The 18,292-nt window shown below is 37.5% G+C and overlaps 1 protein-coding gene across 3 annotated transcripts in view; it reads left to right on the top strand.

The window, feature by feature from the left end:
- col14a1a (collagen, type XIV, alpha 1a) overlaps positions 1 to 18,292 on the top strand; it is a 98,944-nt gene that overhangs the window by 55,115 nt on the left and 25,537 nt on the right. For all 3 annotated transcript variants that reach the window (XM_066691295.1, XM_066691297.1, XM_066691296.1), the window contains 13 exons: positions 848 to 994; positions 2,032 to 2,106; positions 3,285 to 3,424; positions 4,735 to 4,858; positions 7,241 to 7,384; positions 7,833 to 7,997; positions 8,191 to 8,229; positions 8,373 to 8,511; positions 9,063 to 9,205; positions 9,852 to 9,961; positions 15,962 to 16,120; positions 16,816 to 16,893; positions 17,784 to 17,870. In XM_066691295.1, the coding sequence (XP_066547392.1) occupies positions 848 to 994; positions 2,032 to 2,106; positions 3,285 to 3,424; positions 4,735 to 4,858; positions 7,241 to 7,384; positions 7,833 to 7,997; positions 8,191 to 8,229; positions 8,373 to 8,511; positions 9,063 to 9,205; positions 9,852 to 9,961; positions 15,962 to 16,120; positions 16,816 to 16,893; positions 17,784 to 17,870 (1,550 nt within the window). The remainder of the gene's footprint in view (positions 1 to 847; positions 995 to 2,031; positions 2,107 to 3,284; positions 3,425 to 4,734; positions 4,859 to 7,240; positions 7,385 to 7,832; positions 7,998 to 8,190; positions 8,230 to 8,372; positions 8,512 to 9,062; positions 9,206 to 9,851; positions 9,962 to 15,961; positions 16,121 to 16,815; positions 16,894 to 17,783; positions 17,871 to 18,292) is intronic.

The raw sequence follows: 18,292 nt of genomic DNA, 5'->3' as shown, positions 1-18,292 counted from the left end.
ATCTCAGTAGTCAAAGAGTGTAGGTTTACATTGATTATTTACTATACTGCCTGTATCGTCAATCTATCCTCTCTGTTGTATTCTGAGTAACTTATGATGCACATGATCATTCTCGATGCTGAGCATGGTTTAATTTAGTGTTGGTGAAACAATGTATTGGAAACATATATTTGATAAATGGGTGTCATTAAGCTGTGTACTCCAGCAAACAGAGTAACTGGTCCCTACTCAGGCAGCTGGGGCAGACGATTCTCCCGTCGCATTTGTATGCCATTTGGGCCAACTGTGTCTTAGATAAGCCTTTACTGGAATGCCAGGATTTAAAAGCTGTTCTTATCTGAACGGTCCCTCTTTCTTTCTCTGTGCTTTTTTCCCCTCTTATCTAGAGATGCCTCAGTACATTAACCTACCTTGAGTCCCAGCATTGAGGGATAAACAAAGCCGCTCTTTATATTTAAGCAACAGAGGACATCTATGACTTTGTCTTGTGATCTTTGGTTCAATATTTGTGTTTTCTGGAAGGCACAATTATTATTGTGTGTATTTATCACAACATATGCTGTTGATCCATGGTGACACTAATTAGACTTCATTACATCGGAAAAACACAAGAGGCAGTGCTGGAAGACAGTGCTGAATATTGGAGCTCAGTGGTGGGTCCACTTAGCTTCCTGAAACGCATTTCTTCACAGGAGCATTGCTGTAATTTGTTGTTGTCTGAGGAGGAGCACAATTGCAAGTCTAATTTGGATAATAATGCATTGTTATATCATTTTTATTGAATGAAACATAAATTAATTAAACATGTATTGTGTCCATTAGTAAGTCGTTTCCCTCCCCTTTACAGATGGACAGACACAGGAAGTGAGTCTTGGAGGCGGATCATCCAGACACTGTTTCTATGACCTCAAGCCAAACACCCAGTACAAAATCACAGTCTACGCGCAGCTCCATGACATGGAGGGACCGGCTGTCACAGTTATGGACAAAACATGTAGGTGTCAGCTGAAGGCCAGCAGCCAAACAATCAAATCACCCGAGAGAACGCGTTGGAGAAATGTCTGAACGTCTGCCGCTAATATCTGCCAAGGAGTGAAGAGAAAGTACAGTAATAATTTGACTGGGACAGTTATACAGCTGCTTCCATTGTAGGCATTGTAGCGCCAGATTTATCGTTTTGTTTTTGTTCAAATAAAGCTAAACTCTTCCAAGATTACAACTACTCCCCTCCTGTAGAGATTCAGACAAATGAGAGCTTAAAACCTGTCATGTTCACAGGTGCTTGGCCTGCATTAGCCTGTCATAAAACTCTGGGTGTACAGGAAAAAACTAAAGAGCTGTTAAAGGAAAGTAACTACTGCTTTAAGAACTACAAAAAAATAAACATGTCATAATGGGCGGTTACAAGTTGATTACAACTCTCCCAGACTCAAGATCATATGTCATCTGATTTGTGGAGGTTTGTCATTTCATGAATTCCTGATTGAGCTCAGGTCAAGTGGAAGGCAACCTACTGTGCATACCACAAACATTACTAAGGAGATCAAATCTTGTTTTGATAGATAGGAATCTTTTGGGTGGGAAAATAAAACTAAAAAACTAAAAACCTAAAAAAAAAAATGTTTGAATGACATTTGTAGACACACCTCACAAGGCAGTGTTTCACAATGTGGGCTTCTTCTTCCACTTGACTGCTTAGGAGATCGACAGGGAATAAGCGTGTATCCTTTCTTTTAGTCTGGTGTTACAAGAATCACTGCTTGGTTAAGTTGTTCACTCCTGCATAAATGTTAGCCAGTTTCTGCAATAACTGTCCAGTAGTGCTTTCTAGTACTAGGGCTTAATGTACCATTATGGTAGGAAAATAACTGTTTCCTCCATTCTTCAGGAAAAAGATATGTTGCCTGAGTACATCTCCATGACTTCTCTATTATGAATCGCAGTGGAATATAAAAACCTCATGAGAGAGATGCATAAAGTGGCAATCTAGGGATACAAGGTTTTGAACATACTTTTCGTTTTAACATCTAGTTCCAGTTCCCACTGAACCACCCACGACTCCCCCGACTACGACACCTCTCCCCACCATCCCCCCTGCTAGAGAAGGTAAGGAATGTCTCCCTCTGTGTGCAGGGATGTATGCTTCTCTAAATTTCAGATCATAAGCAGGTGTTTGGGAAGTCCCATAGAAGCTGTAATCTTTCTGTGTCCGCTCACACATTTAAGCATAGGGTACATAATCGCCCAAACTCCACCACATTCTGTGCAGATTTCATGATCGCTGAGGATTGAAACACAGATGTGGAAATGTCCTGTAAAGAAAGCATTCATGCAATCTGAATGTTTCCCAATGTTCTTTGTTGTTTTTCCGAGCCAAACACAAATACACATGCTGCTTTACTCTAACCCAGTAGCCTTCAGTTATTTAATTATGGGGATGAAAGTGATGCATTCCTGAAAGGAAAGTGATTTGGGTGACAGTACACATGAAAATTATGGCTTATAAGCAGATTGCATGCGTGTCACTTTATGGTGGCTTTCTGTTTGGCAGAGGACCCTGGTGTGTGCGCTCAACAGAGAGACGACATCAAGTATTGGGTGTGGAATTTGCAATTGGCATGTGGGTCAAAGTTTTGATTCAATCCAAGCTCTAGCCTCTGATTGCATACAGTGTTTCTCGGAGGCCTTTAAAACATTGTGTGCACATAATAAAGAGTTTTTAGAGTCATCTCTGTTTTCACTTGAATCATTGGAAAATCTGTAAACTTACCTCTTGTCCCAATTTTAAAATATTACATTTCTCATGTGTACTAATAAGTCCATGAGGTCCGATGGAGGTTAGAATAAAATTGCTGTTAGTTAATTTGCAACTGATTATTGATGGCTAGAATTGGCAAGTGTATAGCCAACATTGGAAGAGCTGTGTTTATAAGCTATTTCTGATACAGGCAGGGTTTACAGTGCACTAGGATAACAAAATGGTCATCACCGGATGGAATCAATATAAGTCAGGCCATAATTCTTTCGTTTTTACTTGTTTTTCTTGGAATTGTTTTGATATTAAAACTATATAGTGAACAGCATGCCAGAATTATCCTTCTCAGCTTCTTTGAGATCTTTGATCTATTTCAGAAAGAGTGACTTCATCTGGCCTGCTCACGTTTTTGAGATTACTCATTATCACTCCACCATTTTTTTTATGTAATCAAAACAATCATGAGGATTGCCCTTGGATTGGACACAAGTCATGTGTCCACCTTAACCTTCCTCTCCCTTTCCTCTAGTGTGCAAAGCTGCCAAAGCAGATCTGGTCTTTTTAGTGGATGGGTCCTGGAGTATTGGAGACGATAACTTTCACAAAATCATCGGCTTCTTATACAGCACATCAGGTGCTCTGGACAAGATCGGGCCTGATGGCACTCAGGTAAAACCAGCGTTGATGACACTTCATCAATCCCACATGCACTGATTTAGACTGTTGTTTTAGACTCAAACTTTATGGGATAATACTAGCATTACTTATAAAGTAGTGTTCACTGGGGACACAAATGTCCATAAAAGCGGTAGGGAGGGACAGTCTGCTAGGGCTTCTATGATGGAGCAAGTTCCTCACCCAATACACTCTACAGTGTTTGGTTTGGTTATTGTTTTCACGTGATTATTATGCAGCGTGTACTTACCTGTACTGTAGCTTGTGCTAGGCTGAAAGAGAAGGAGGAAAACAAAAGTCGTGTTGTTTCCTTATTTCCCATAGCCAGGGAAATACATGAGTTGCCCATGTTGCAAAAATCTCTGGTGCTACTAACCTATTCTGGATAGGTTTAGTGTGAGTGATAAGACCCTCACATCCTCAAAACCATCTTTCTCTACATTATAACTCAGATACCTACTATCAGCCATCTTGTTTGTGAGAAGGAATGGTTAAGAAGGAGCCACCTTGAAAAAGGGGCAAGATAGACTTTTCCTGCCCCATATATAGGGTAATTTAGGCCACCTAGGTCAAATTGCTTACCTTATTTTGTCTAATATTAGCCTGTAGGAAAAAATACAATTTGGAAAATGTGTAGCAAACTGTCAATATCCTTTTCTGGATGTTAATTTTCTTGTTATAGTTTTTTAAAGTATGTTAATATAATGATTACCTTTATTGTGCAAGCTGTGGGGTAGCTGACCTATTTGGATTACAGTTTGGTCAATTTTTAGATGGGATGCTTTGTGCTGAGGTCTGAATTGTCCCTGCTAATAAGAGTTTGACCAGATTCTGGGTCATTCTCTACTGCCTCACAGTGATTGCAGTCAAGGCATATTGATGGGACACAAACAAGTTGTGTCTAGACAGCAACATGAGGCCTTGTCTTTTTCCAACAATTTAAAACTAAGTACTTGCCTTTCCATGTTGGAAGGAAGCAGGAGTAAAATTATATATGTTCACATTTAACTGTATTCGGCACTGAGCTGTACGTGTTGAAGGTCATTTATAGAACTAATGAAAATAAAGAACATGGCAGAAGAAAATAATAAAGTGACACTGACATGCAGTATAAGAATCCCACTGGGCATGAAAGTCATGATATTTAATAACGAATAAATATATGAAATTGATAAATATATGAACTATGAGGTGAAGTTGTAAACGTAAGCAAATGACTCACTTTTTATCCTGACCAACATAAATAATGGTTGTTATGAAACTGTTTTTGTGTGTTTTTTTTCTTTTTTTGTCACTACTATAAGGTTGCCATTGCTCAGTTCAGTGACGATGCCAGAACAGAATTCAAACTCAAGTCTTACGATGACAAGGAAACGCTCCTGGATGCGATTCAACGCATCTCATACAAGGGAGGAAATACCAAGACAGGCATGTATCAAATTCTTAGCAGCAGCCAGTGGGGGGATATAAAGATTGTGTCTGGGCTTCAGGTCCAACCATAAATGTCTGTTCTGTCAAAATGAGCAATCAAGCTGGTGACATTCCACTATTTTTGTTTCCTAGTTTAAATGTTATACAATTTGATATCTGTGTGGTGTGCTGTGGTGTGGTGTAAGTGTCAAACACCCGATTGATAGATTAGGATACACATCCAACATTCTTTTATGTATTGAAATCACACTCCAGGTAGCTGTTTAAGAGTTTGTGAATTTTCCAATGCCTGAAATGAGAAGCAGGAGGGTTGAAGAAACACACACCAAATAAATAACACATCTGCCAAATAAATACGAGGTACAGTTCCGGTAGTTGTGGAATGTACTCATAAAGCACAGCAAAAATGCCATTGTAATTTGCTTGAGCTTTAATCCACTCTTCCTTTGTCATGTCGCTCTCTGAAGCGGTTTGGCTTTTTGTTAGCTAATTCACAAGACAGAATGATCTGCCTGTACAATCATTCTTCTTTAAAATGATCTATTTTTTTAACGCATAGCAAAACAATACTTTTGTTTTACCTGTGATTAATAAGTGATGGCACTTAAATGAGAAACCATGTCAAATCCTTTGTGGCATTGCTTTTAATGTGTACCTCTGATGGAGTATAGAAAGCCCCTTTTCACTAACTGGGCAAAGAGGAAACCCTTTAGTTGCACACAGCTGTGAAGATGTTATTATAGCCTTTACTGTTTTTATTGGCAACTGTCACCGCCGCCGTGGATTACTTAGGCAGACTTTCAGAGTGCCTATAATAAGGCCCCAGATATATCAAGTCTTTGGTCTTCTGTGTGGAATTACTGGTGTCTGCCTCAATATAACCGAATGTGATTAGGCTGTAGCTCTAGTTAGCATTTATTTATAAATGTGATAACTAACTGCGTTTGAAGCTCCAATGTATTAATTTAGTGGAGCTGGGGTGATACGGTTGATCCTCATCTGCATGTTAATTCCTGTGAAGTCAAGAAGAATAATGCCGGGTGTAACATTACTGCATTTAGCATTACTGTATGTGTTTTGAATAATATAAGAGAGATGAAAAATGAAGGGTGCACTATTCATTTTCAAGAGTGAAATTAGAAACAGCCATTGCTAAAACCTGGATCAAATCTTCAAACTTCCCATTCACCAACAGTGGATTTCCGTTAGGCAGAAGCGGACATCTGATAAACAAAAAAATGCCATGCATTATTAGATTTGTAATTTGCAGTTGGTAGGTATCTTGGAGTTTGGACGTAATCCTGGCTAACAGTAATACAACAGTTTAGAATAGATGTGTGTAACTAGTAATGTCCTTCTGGAATTGTAGTATTTGTCAGCCACAAACACAGATCACTCTTCAAATTTCAAAGCTGTTCAATCTATCACCTATCACACTACCTTCACTCGGATACGAAACAGGCTTGGAAGATTTTATTTTGTCTGAGTGAATCACCCAGATTGTCACAGTTTGTTAAACATTACATTAATACTATATTGTCAACATAGTCAACATATTTAAATGTGTTATTAAAATAGGTTTAATTTATGAATTTGAAACATCATCTGGAAAATCCTTCATTTATCTTCGGCGTCTTGCTTTTGACAAACTGGCTGATGAAGTTGTAACAGGAATGTATCAAAACTCATCCAAGCGTGACCTTGACTCTGATTAAATTTATGTGCTCCTAAGCAGTGTCCTAGTTTTCATTAGGCATGCTTTCACAAGCGTGTTTTGACCAGCCAATTGTTTTAAAAAATTGTAGGGAGTATGTCTCATTTTCACCTTTAAATCACTACCACAGACATTGTAAAGATTTACAAAGATGATCTGAAGCTTTAAAGATGTTCTTCAATGGCCAATACATAATAAGGATAACACTGAAAAATGCAAGTCACTTGATAATACTCGATCAAACTCACAATACAGCTGAATACTTTGCATAAAGAGTCAGTGTCATGTTCTAATTCCCATATGATGGATAAGGAAACTGTTTTTAAGTGTCAATTTGTGCATATATTACTTGTTTATTCATTCATTTATTAATTGGTTACATTAACATATTAATCTATAAATTACGTTTCTTAATAATATCTGCTAACAACTATTATTTGTAATAACTTACAATTTCTAAACATATACATTATCTAACCCGATTACAGCTCTGGACATCTGCATGTAAAATAACAAACGACTGAAAATCTGTAAACTGTAATCTGAAATATATATGACCATTAAAGTGATTGTGAAAAGTGTGGCCCACCATTTTCAACTCAGTGCAGACATATAATGTAGATAATATAATGTAAATGATTCTTTCTCCCTTGCTATGATTGTAGGAAGAGCCATCAAGCACGTAAAAGACGCCATCTTCACAGCGGAGGCTGGCATGAGGCGGGGGATTCCCAAAGTCCTCGTTGTTTTGACTGACGGACGGTCCCAGGATGATGTCAACAAGGTTTCCAAAGAGATGCAGATGGAGGGTGCGTAACACACACAGACACACACACTCCAGTCCAAACATGTGGTAACACAACGCTTTGATAAATAGCCTTGAGTTTGGCAGATTTTCAAAATATCCTGACATCTCAACTTTATTTTTGAACACACAGCATTACATGATATTATCAAGGGCACACATCTGTTTAAGACGTATAAAATGTGTTCCTGTGTCTCAGGAATATCTGGAGCTGGGGCTCTTGTGATGCGCAGTTCAGATCTAATCATAGTAAAATTACATTTACGTTCTCTGACAAACTTGATATCATGTTAACTAGACAAGCGATAGTATCAGTATAGATTCCTTGCTAATGGTCTTAATCACTGACTTGAAACACCTACCCTGTTCAAATAATATGTATACAAAAAAAAAAAAAATATATATATATATATATGAGTGTTGTCTAAGGTACTTGGTTTCCTTTGCAACAGGTTACATTATTTTCGCAATTGGATTTGCCGATGCGGACTATGGCGAATTAGTGAACATTGCCAGCAAGCCCAGCGAGAGGCACGTGTTCTTTGTGGACGATTTAGATGCTTTCAAGAAAATAGAAGAACAACTGGTAACCTTTGTGTGTGAAGCTGCTTCTGCAAGTAAGTGGTTAATTATACGTTTAAATTTCATCAAATGGGCAGTTGGCACTTTGGATCCAATAAGGAGGTTTATGAATTTAAGATAACTATTTTGAACTGTGTCTGATGATGACCTAAGATATGTATTCAAGCAGTATTCAGTACCAATTCAAATTAAGGTATATTTTTTCTCTGTCCTCCTTTTATTTTTTAGCTTGTCCATCTGTCCTAATGAGTGGCAACACCCTAGCAGGTAAGAGACGCATGGCTACTGTTAAAAGACCTTCTGTGCAATAATCCACTGCTCAGTATTATGATTTATTGACTGTACTGTATGTGTTCCCTTGTTTCATTCCTTGTGGGAGTAATGAAAATGCCTTTATGTGTGTTTTACAGGGTTTAGGATGATGGAGATGTTTGGTCTTATGGAGAACCAGTATGCTTCTGTTGAAGGAGTGTCTCTGGAGCCTGGAACTTTTAACAGCTTCCCCTGCTACAGACTACACAAGGATGCCCTCATCTCACAGCCAACTAAGTATGTCCCTTAGTAGTTTAGCACTACTAAAGCTAGTTTGGAAACAACTGGCCTGAAAGGGGAAACCAAGCTAGTAGAATATAACCAAAAAAATGTACAGGCTCATAGATTGCTCCAGAAGCAACCTTATTACCATATAAAGCAGCTAACAGGATTTTAATCACATGTGAAATTAATTTTGGCTTGTGTGTGGAACTCAATGCCTTTGGGATCTTACATTATTGTATGTTTTTAGACTTCCCATTATTGCAATCAAAATTTTAACACATTCATTGTATCTGGTTGGACGCATTGAAAGCTGGTTCCTGTATTATGAAAATGTGCAGACTGCTGTGGGGTTTGGGGCCACGAAGCAGTCGAAGTTGACTTTCATCACCAACGCTTGACTTTCACATCAGTACAGTTTCAGAGAAGAGAAGTAAATGTATTATTTCACTCAGACTGGAACACAAAAGTGTAAGGAGAATTCATGGGACAGACACAATAGACAGCTCTTCCTGAGGTGTTAAAGTGTCAGTTTCCTCTTGATTCACTGCAATATCTTCCAACAGGTTCCTCCATCCTGAAGGCCTGCCCTCTGATTACACCATCTCTGTGCTCTTCCGCTTACTGCCTGAAACCCCAGAAGAGCCCTTTGCATTGTGGGAGATCCTTAACAAAGACAATGAGCCTCTCGTGGGAGTCATCCTAGACAGTGAGCTCTCGATCAGCTTTGACAAGCCTAAGACCCAGACCAAATCAAAACGTTCACCAACTGGGCCAATTGCAGTAGTTTATCACAGTTTAATTTATTATCAGAAGTCACTTTTTACTACTTATACATCAAAACATGATAGAGTACAACTTTGTAACTGCAATTAAAAAGGTATTGATTTGGTCTAGCCCTAAATCTCAGAATCTGGGCAATGGAAAAAGACACACTAGACCAAGGGGAAGCCAGCGGTCTAGATGCCATTATAATATAGCTGAAAGCACAAGCAATAGAGCTTTGATATATTAGAGCTTCAACATCAGTGAGAATTTTACTTTTCCTGGTTATTGTACTTTTCATCATGCCATAAACCTGAGGTAATTAACCCAAATCAAGTGATGAATGCTGGCTTCCATTAAACCACTTTCAGGTCTTGAGGGCTGCAGCCAGGTTGTATTTCATTTTGAGAGAATATTCTTGCCTATCATCTGGGGTTTGTCTGTACCTTTGTGCTTGCCCTTTTAGTATACAGTCCCATTTGTTCTTCTGCATTCATTTTTTCATTATTTATGTTTCTAGCCCAAAAGCAACACAGAATGCCACTGAAATGAACTAAACACTGAAACAATGTCCCTCTCTCTGAATGCAGACGGTGGGAAAACTCTCACTTTCTTCAACTATGACTACCAAGGGAAGTTCCAGACTGTGACGTTTGAAGGTCCCGAGATCAGAAAGATTTTCCATGGGAGCTTTCACAAGGTCAGTGTTGACTCATGGGGGGGGTCAGAGGGGCTAGCTCAATCTGGTGTTGTTTCTCAGATTTCAGTGATGACATCATCGTCAACAGATATATTTAACTATCCTAACGATGTGGGGGACTGGAAAACAGTATGGAAATATGCTATTAAATATTAAAAAAATTACATTTAATTTTTATTGTTGATTTACAGAATTAGTGAGCACTAGTTAAAATTAATGATTGCTTTGGGTATTTTAAATGCACTGGTTAAGAGCTATATAGCCATTGCTTGTTTCATGCAAATTAAACCCACCATGTTTCAGTCTCCTGGCTAGTGAGGAGGCAGTTCTGGAGGGTTCCTGCGATTTATTAGAGAAGTCTGTAAATGTTTATCTAGTCTTTTTTTAGAGAGACTCTTTAATGCATGTTTCATTTACTCTTCTGAGCCTTTCCTATCTATTTTCTGAGCTTTTCTTGTCTACTGCCATTGTTCACCTGTGTGGCACTTGCACTCTTTAAATTTCTTTATGGCATTGGACTTTGGCCCTTGCAGTGTTTAATGTGTTTTGTGATTGTAGTCAGGTAGCCTCCCCAGGAGTAGAGAAGCTGTATGTGAGTTTGGTCCTCTTAGGTTTATTCTTAGGTTTATTTTAATATTGCCAAGGAAAATACTCTTTTCTGAAAAATGTACATACTCCTTTTGCAGAAAAATCAGAGAAGCAGAGTTCCAACAAAACTACACATCTTATTTTTTAAGCAATTAAAACATCCCACATTATGTACATTGATTGCTATCCACAATAGTATAAATTATACAAAACATTGTATGGGTCGTCTACTACTTCTGTCTTAAGCTATTAAGTTGTGCAGCATGCTTTGTTGCCCATAATAATATGTTTCCATTCATTGGACATCAAGGACATTTGCATGCTGAGGAAGCTTATTTGTTTTCTTAAATACTTAGTCGTTGTCTTTGTTTTTCATTATCTAGGCTGAATCTTGTTAGCTTGTTGCTGATTGGCTAGGCAATGCATTCACAACATAGGTCTAATGATTTAATTTGTAACCATTAAAGGCAACTCATATTCCCAGAAAGAAAGTCTTAGCTGTAGCATGTGGTTTTTGATTATCTTAATAATTAAGTTTTCAATTCTTACTTTCATGTATTTTAAATAGACTTCCCATGGCCATGGACAAATATTCTGTGCATAAACTGTTTAATTGCGTTTTACTGCAGCCTAGGTAAACTGTATTAGTTAAAAGCTGATAGCTGAAAACATGTAGATTTGTGTTTTTGTTTTGTTTTGTTTCTTTAAGATCTTGAGTTGGATTAAATGAAAACTTTGACCCACCAGCTAATAGAAAACTATAGAACTATACTCAGTTGCAGCTGCATTTTTAGTAAGAGGCCCCTGTCTTTTAACCATAATTGTAACCACTATGATGAACAGGTTCGTAGTTTGCTATTAGTGGGTGGGTCAAAGTTTTGATTTAATCCGGCCCTTTATCTTTGTGGAATAGTCTCCATTAACCACTGAAATTAAATTCCCCAGGCATTCCTATTAAAGCAAATTAAGTCAGTTTCTGATCTTTGTTCCGGTAACTGTTAAAGGATGATTTCTGTCAGTGTGATCAGGTTCTCCTGTCTAGCTGGGTATAATGTCTTCCAGGAGACATTTTTGAAATTATGTGACAAGTAAACTTCAATGGAGAAGTTGTGCATCATACACTGAAATGCCCTGCCTTATTGGGATGCATTTTTCAAGTTTTTTATATTGAAATACCATCTGCGTAAGCATTTAATGCAGAATTTGTCACTATAATCTATAGGACTATAATCAAGTCATGAGCAAACAATTCAATATGCACGTCTTAGTCACATGTTTATTTGTGTCACTAGTTAACACATAGAAATGTTAAGTGTTGGACTGCATATATGAGAGGCGGAGAAAAGATAACAGGACCAACATGCAGTGATTGCAAGGCAGTAGTATTAACAGAAAGTCTTGGAGACTATCCCAGATCTGGTCATCTGAGGGTTATCACTCTCAGGCAGATGGCTAGGTAGGAGTGCGAAGGGATAGGGCCATATATCACACCATTAATGGGCATCTCTTCAAACCTAAAGGCCACCTTAATGGAGAGCCTTATCTCAGTGATGTTGACAGGGAAGGGAGAACCATTTCCCAGATGTCTTTGCCTTCTGCACACATTCTTCTGAACCCCCGAAACTGTGTGGGATATTTCATACAAATTCAGCCCTCTTTTCCTCAAACCCACTTTGAAAGACATCTTCAAATGAATTCATCTGGTACACCTTTAAATATGATACAAACTTCTAGCTGTTGGAGGAGTGTGACTCGGCTTTTGATTATTAGAAGCACCCTTCAACATGACAAAAACATTGGAAATGTACTTAATTATCTCTCTGAGTTATAATAACTTGCAACTTTTGCACTTAAGGTTGAAACTACTGGTTATGGTGCAGCTCAGCTTCTGATGTGTTTCTTTGTGGATATGTCTATATCTTACTGAATCAGTTGTCTCGCAGCAAGGACTTGTTAAAGAGTGTGTTAAAATTCATATGTAGAGATAATGATGTATGATATATTGAGCTTTAACATGCTGTGCACAAAATAATCAACTTGATTTCTCTTGTTAGTGATACAAAAACACATTTTTAGCCTTCTGCTGCAGCCAGGCCAGGTATAGAGAGAAGTTTATCTGCCTTCAGCTGAAACTTCTTTTCGAAATGTAAGCCTTTTTGCCTTGAAGTTTGCTTTCTCAATACAGACTGACCTTGGAAATAATGTACTGACACCCAAATTGTTATGACAGCTTTAAAACAAGTCGTATTTGAAGAAATCTAAATAGTGTGTCCGTGAGAAAATGTTATCTATGTTTTGAAAAATATTAGGTTTATGGACAACATCGTTAGGCATGTATTATTGAATTTGTAATTAGATAGTATAGCATGGCGCTGAAGATAAAGATACTGGCAGTTAAATAATTGGGGAAGCTTTCTTTAGATGTTTGGGCAGCAGACTTAATTTTTCTGTCAGACTCTAGAAGCTCTTCTTTCATATCTTGTGGAGTTTCAGTGAAAAGATTTGGAACGTGTCACATCATTATACATAGAAAAAAATTATTCTTCAGGAGTATTGCAATCGGCATTATGACCACAACACAAACAAAACAGCTGAAATATTTTCCCACTATTTTCAAATCTGTCACTCTAACAGACAGTAATTAAAGCCTAATCAGTATCCCCAATTCACAGCACCTTGCACTCGTAAGCTAACCATCAATTACCAATTACTATAGATGGCCACGACAGCTCATTCACTTTTTTTTTCTACTTCTTACTTAAAAAAGGTATTTTTGTGAAAACTTTTAGTTTTTTCAATATTTAAGCTATTTTATTCACATATATTTCACTTCAAAACAACCATATTTGTCTCAGGTCTGATTATTACAGTGTCTGATTATTTAATCAAAGTTCTATCAAATTTTCTTCAATCAATCAATCAATCTACAAGCAATTTAAAACCTTGACACATCCAATTATCACAATAAGGTTTCAGCTATGCATGATCTACAAACTGCATACAGTGTGCACACATGCTAATGATAGACACTGTACTGTTTTGTCATGGCATTTTCTGAAAATATATGTGTAAAGGACTTGATTAAATTCAGTGGCTTTTCTTGAAAGTTGAGGATTTAAAAGCTACCAAATTTCTCTTTCTGTAGCAGCTCTCCAAAAGCACAGGAAAGAGCTTGCTATTTTTAGACATTTGTAATTGTGAGAGGATAACATCTTGACGGGCTTGATTCATGTCCAATAACATTGCTGGCTTTTGCATTCCTTTCTGTTTGCCGTGCACAGGAGGCAATGTTCAAAAAGAGCAAAGAGGCTGCACTGCTATTAAAGGTCCCAGACTCAGCTGTTATGAGAAAAAATGACAGTGTCCAGATTCATTTTCATTCAGGCATCACTTTGATGCAGTTAATGACAGAAGGGGGGAAAAAACTGCAACTGGTTACATTTGAAGAAACTGTACAAATACTGCACTACGTGAAACAGGCTCCTACATCATGTCGGCATGGGAATTATCTTAAAAGTCATCAAGTAAGAGGTCTTGTGTGGTGCCCAACAGTATTCAAACACTATATGCATTTAACAGTTAGAAAAATGTTAATGCGTAAATACAGATAACTTTAAAGCACTGCAGGGGCTTTAATGTTGCTTATATGTGTTAAATGTATTATTATTACAGCATTGCCTCTCCTTGCCAATATGAAATCAAATTACTGTTCTGAATCCTCTGGTTTCAACTGTTAGAATGCATCTTTCTTAAGGGTAAAAATCAATTTATAAAAGAGACGTCTATGATTCTCAACAATTGAACTGTCTACTCTGAAGCATAATTAAGTTAGTCCTGTTGTTTCTTAAAGCCTGTAGCAAGACCAACCAGAGACTGACATATTTGCACACCCACACACACACATAGGCACACACACAAAGCACAGACCCACTGAACTGAACTGAAAATCGAGTTTCAGTCCAAAAATCCATGAAGCAATCACTGAAATGTGATAAGTTAAAATTGAGCTTGACAAAGATATAAACTTAATCTCACAAGAGATAATCTTCAGAGGTAGGCTCCTGCAAAAAAAAAATATATATATATTTTGTGGCTTTTTGTTATTTTGTATAAAATATATAAAAATTGTTTGTTGTATTGTTTTCACTTTCATTGTATATAGCTAAAATATGATTATAATTTGGTACTATATTTAAAAGTACTGAAAAGTCTAGAAAACTTCTATAGCTAATACAGATGTGATCTGGAGAAAACCTTGAACTATCAGCAAATATAATTTAAACACAGTAATTGAGGTCAAATACCATGGTCCTTATAAAATATATAGAAATGTTATTGATGTTGTCTGCAGGGTTTACTACCTGTAGTAGCTGTCATTAGAAGTGTCTGATATTTATCCACACTATGACTATGCTACGTATTTCCAAATCTAACTTTCTAATATTTAACTCTTGCACTTTACTTTCAGACAACTTTTTATCAAAAGCATTAATTGTAATTACATTTTTATCATGTTAATCTTCCGTATTGACTGGAGTTTAGCTTTAGAAATACAACCTGCTTCTGAGTGATCAAATAAAGTGATACCATCTGAGCAGTTTAAAACACAGAGGCATATTCCTGGAGGCCAGAGAAAGCAAAGCTCAAATAAACAAGATGTCTCAAAAATAATCAATGCATTTTTCATCTTCAAAGGACACATTAATGGGATTGTCATGGTTTAAGTAGCCCGAATGGTCACATATTTGGAAATGTATCAAGGACTGTTTTACTTGCAATGATTCAGCATCATTTTCATAGCATAAGTAATTCACAGAGCCACAGCTGCAGAGAAGAGAGTTGTCCTAGAAATACGTTACTGTAGGTCAATTCCCAGTGTCTGCCCTGGCCGACATTATGATATTTGGCATCTCGTCTAGGGTGTACCCTACCTTGTGCCCTCTGTCTGCCAGGTTAGGATACTGCTCACTTTGACCCTGTACTGGCTGAAGCTGTGATTGAAAATGGATGGGTAGATTATTATTAGCAATCACTTTTTCAAAATTTGAAATCAAGTCTTCCCTTTTCCTGTTTCAGACATCTTGGATAAAAGCTTTGATACTCTGGGATTATTGTCATTGCATTTCCTGGTTTTAGCCTTGATTCCCTGCTGTAAACTACATGCCTATCAACTTTTTTCCTTTCACTTTCACTTTTCTGGAAAGCCTTGGTCAACCATTCCAATGTACAGGAGCCATATCCTATCAGAAAAGGGACCAACTGCAATGTATGTACTTCAGAAAAAGAGGATTATTTGAGCAATGGGTCACCATTGATGGCATGTGACTGTTTTACATGGAATATATGGTGCAGAATGAACGGATTCAAAATGTGGCTTTAGAGTAACTCGGGTATGTGTCTTCTCACACACAGCTGCATGTAGCCATCAGCAAGACTACGGCCAAAGCCGTTATTGACTGCAAAGTGGTGGGAGAGAAGCCCATAAATGCTGCAGGCAACATCACTGCTGATGGTGTGGAAATACTGGGCAGGATGGTGAGATCCAGAGGGAAGAGGGACAATTCTGCACCGGTAAGTGAAAAGATGCAACCAGTATTATAGTTGTGTTAAAGTAAAGTCATTTATTTTTTTAATTAATTTTTTTTGAATGCTGTAGATGCAGTTGCAAAGGCTGTACTTTTCCAATAAAGCACTTTTCTCTAAAATGCTGGATTTTAATTAATGAGGATGAATTGTAATCATTTTTATAAATGTCTTGAAATGCCTGTTTTTTTTTTTACTTTCATCTTAGTGAAATTGGTACTAAATGTCATGACAAAAGTTTTTCTTAAAGCCTTCTTTGTGAAGGACCTACAAACCACATCTGTGTCTTTTATGAACCTCTAAAATGTATGAAGGGAACAAATAATATCCTTTAAGTTCAAAATACATCTGGTCCCTCAGTGTTATCTTAGTTTTGCAAAACCAAACATCCCATGCAGTCAGCGCACAGTTAAGCAATTGTTACAAATTAAATTGTGGGAGAACAGAAAGATGCATGCCAATGTTGTAAATAAAGGCATTTAGCCCAATCTGGACTATCTGATTAATACATTTCTGTTTGCTATTTAAGGGCTGTAATCTGTACAATCCAGATAAAATTACAATTATATACAGATTAACAGGGGGCTGGGGATTTCCTCATACTTTTCCGTAATCAAACTCATGTATTATTTGCTTGTGGTATTTCCAGTAGATTAATAGTATGTGTGTCCTTGTGCCCTCAGTTCCAGTTGCAGATGTTTGACATCGTTTGCAGCACGTCGTGGGCAAGCAGGGATAAGTGCTGTGAGCTGCCGGGCTTGGTAAGTGAACAGTGTCTACAGTGATGCTGCGCTCAGTGGGCACTGCTCGGAAGGACCTCCCGCTGCTTCTCTCAGACAGCGACATCAGCGTAATTTATGCAGTGAAGCAATCGGAATTGAACTGGGGAACTTCACTTGAAAGTGATCTTTCTCTAAACACTGACGGAAGTAGAGTCCTAGAGCTCAGATGTACACTTTCTCCATACATCGTGACAACATCCCGAGATTGTGCCAATATTTGATGTGACATCCTACTTGTCGCTTTCTTTTTATCTGTAAAGCAGGTTGTAAACATCACACTTAGTTTATTGCATGCCATTGTATAATATATGATCCTGTGCATGGGCATTTGTTTTTAATTGGGTGCAATTTGAAATTATTTAAAATGTACCATAATGGTTCATCATAACATATGTGTTTATTCACTCTCAGACAACTGTAATTAATATTACTCCTCTGTGCTGCAATGAAAAACCCTTCACAAATATTGACAGACAGATTAAACAGCAATGATAATAACCATAGGCATATACATTTCATACCAGACATTTGACACAGATAAGTATTTCCTCTGAAGGGGCTTGCTTCAGGAAAATAGGGTAAATTAAGTGACTAGAAGATAAAATGTATCAGTAGCTTTGCTTATGTAAGTGATTTTATTTGAGATTTTTCACATTGTTGAGTGATTTGTATTATTTACTTCTGTTTTTAAATATATCTGTGGGTGTTTTTATAGACAGAATGTGACATGTTGCTGAATTATAATTTTCTTAGTACAGTACCTCTATAAAGTCAAGTCTGCATAGTGATAATCAGTACAGATAGAAGGTTTGATCTGCAGTGAGATTAATATTACACTTTGTTTACATGTCTTGTGATTGTGTTTCCAGAGAAAGGAGGAAAACTGCCCAGCGATGCCACATGCTTGTACCTGCTCTCAGGACAGTAAAGGCCCCCCTGGCCCTGTGGGATCCCCGGTAAGAAATCCAATGTCTCCATTGCTAGAGCTAGGCATCTCTGGACTGGGAGGGAATTTGTGAACTCAGCACTTGAAATAATAGTCTGAAGGTTATTATTATTGGAGCATATCTAGTTCTGTTCAATCTTTTATGCTGGGTATTGGCCCCTTTTTATTTCTCTTTGGGTTGCTTTAAACTTCACTGCTTTTCCTGACAATTAAATATGGAAACAGGGGAAAAGACGTGTCGGAAAAGACGATGTGCCAGGTGAGCAAATCCAAAACATGAATATGTCAAAGTAGAGAAGTGATTTGACAGATGCAAAATAATTTATTTTTTGCTTTTAGAAATACTGAAACCTTATAATAAACTGTATGCAAATATATGTATTATATAAAATGGCAATGGGCCGAACACACTGTAAGAAGAACAGATAAAAG

Source organism: Amia ocellicauda, chromosome 18, assembly GCF_036373705.1.
Source record: "Amia ocellicauda isolate fAmiCal2 chromosome 18, fAmiCal2.hap1, whole genome shotgun sequence".
NCBI lineage: Eukaryota > Metazoa > Chordata > Actinopteri > Amiiformes > Amiidae > Amia > Amia ocellicauda.
The sequence above is the reverse complement of the archived record's forward strand: the minus strand, read 5'-3'. Positions and strand labels throughout refer to the sequence as shown.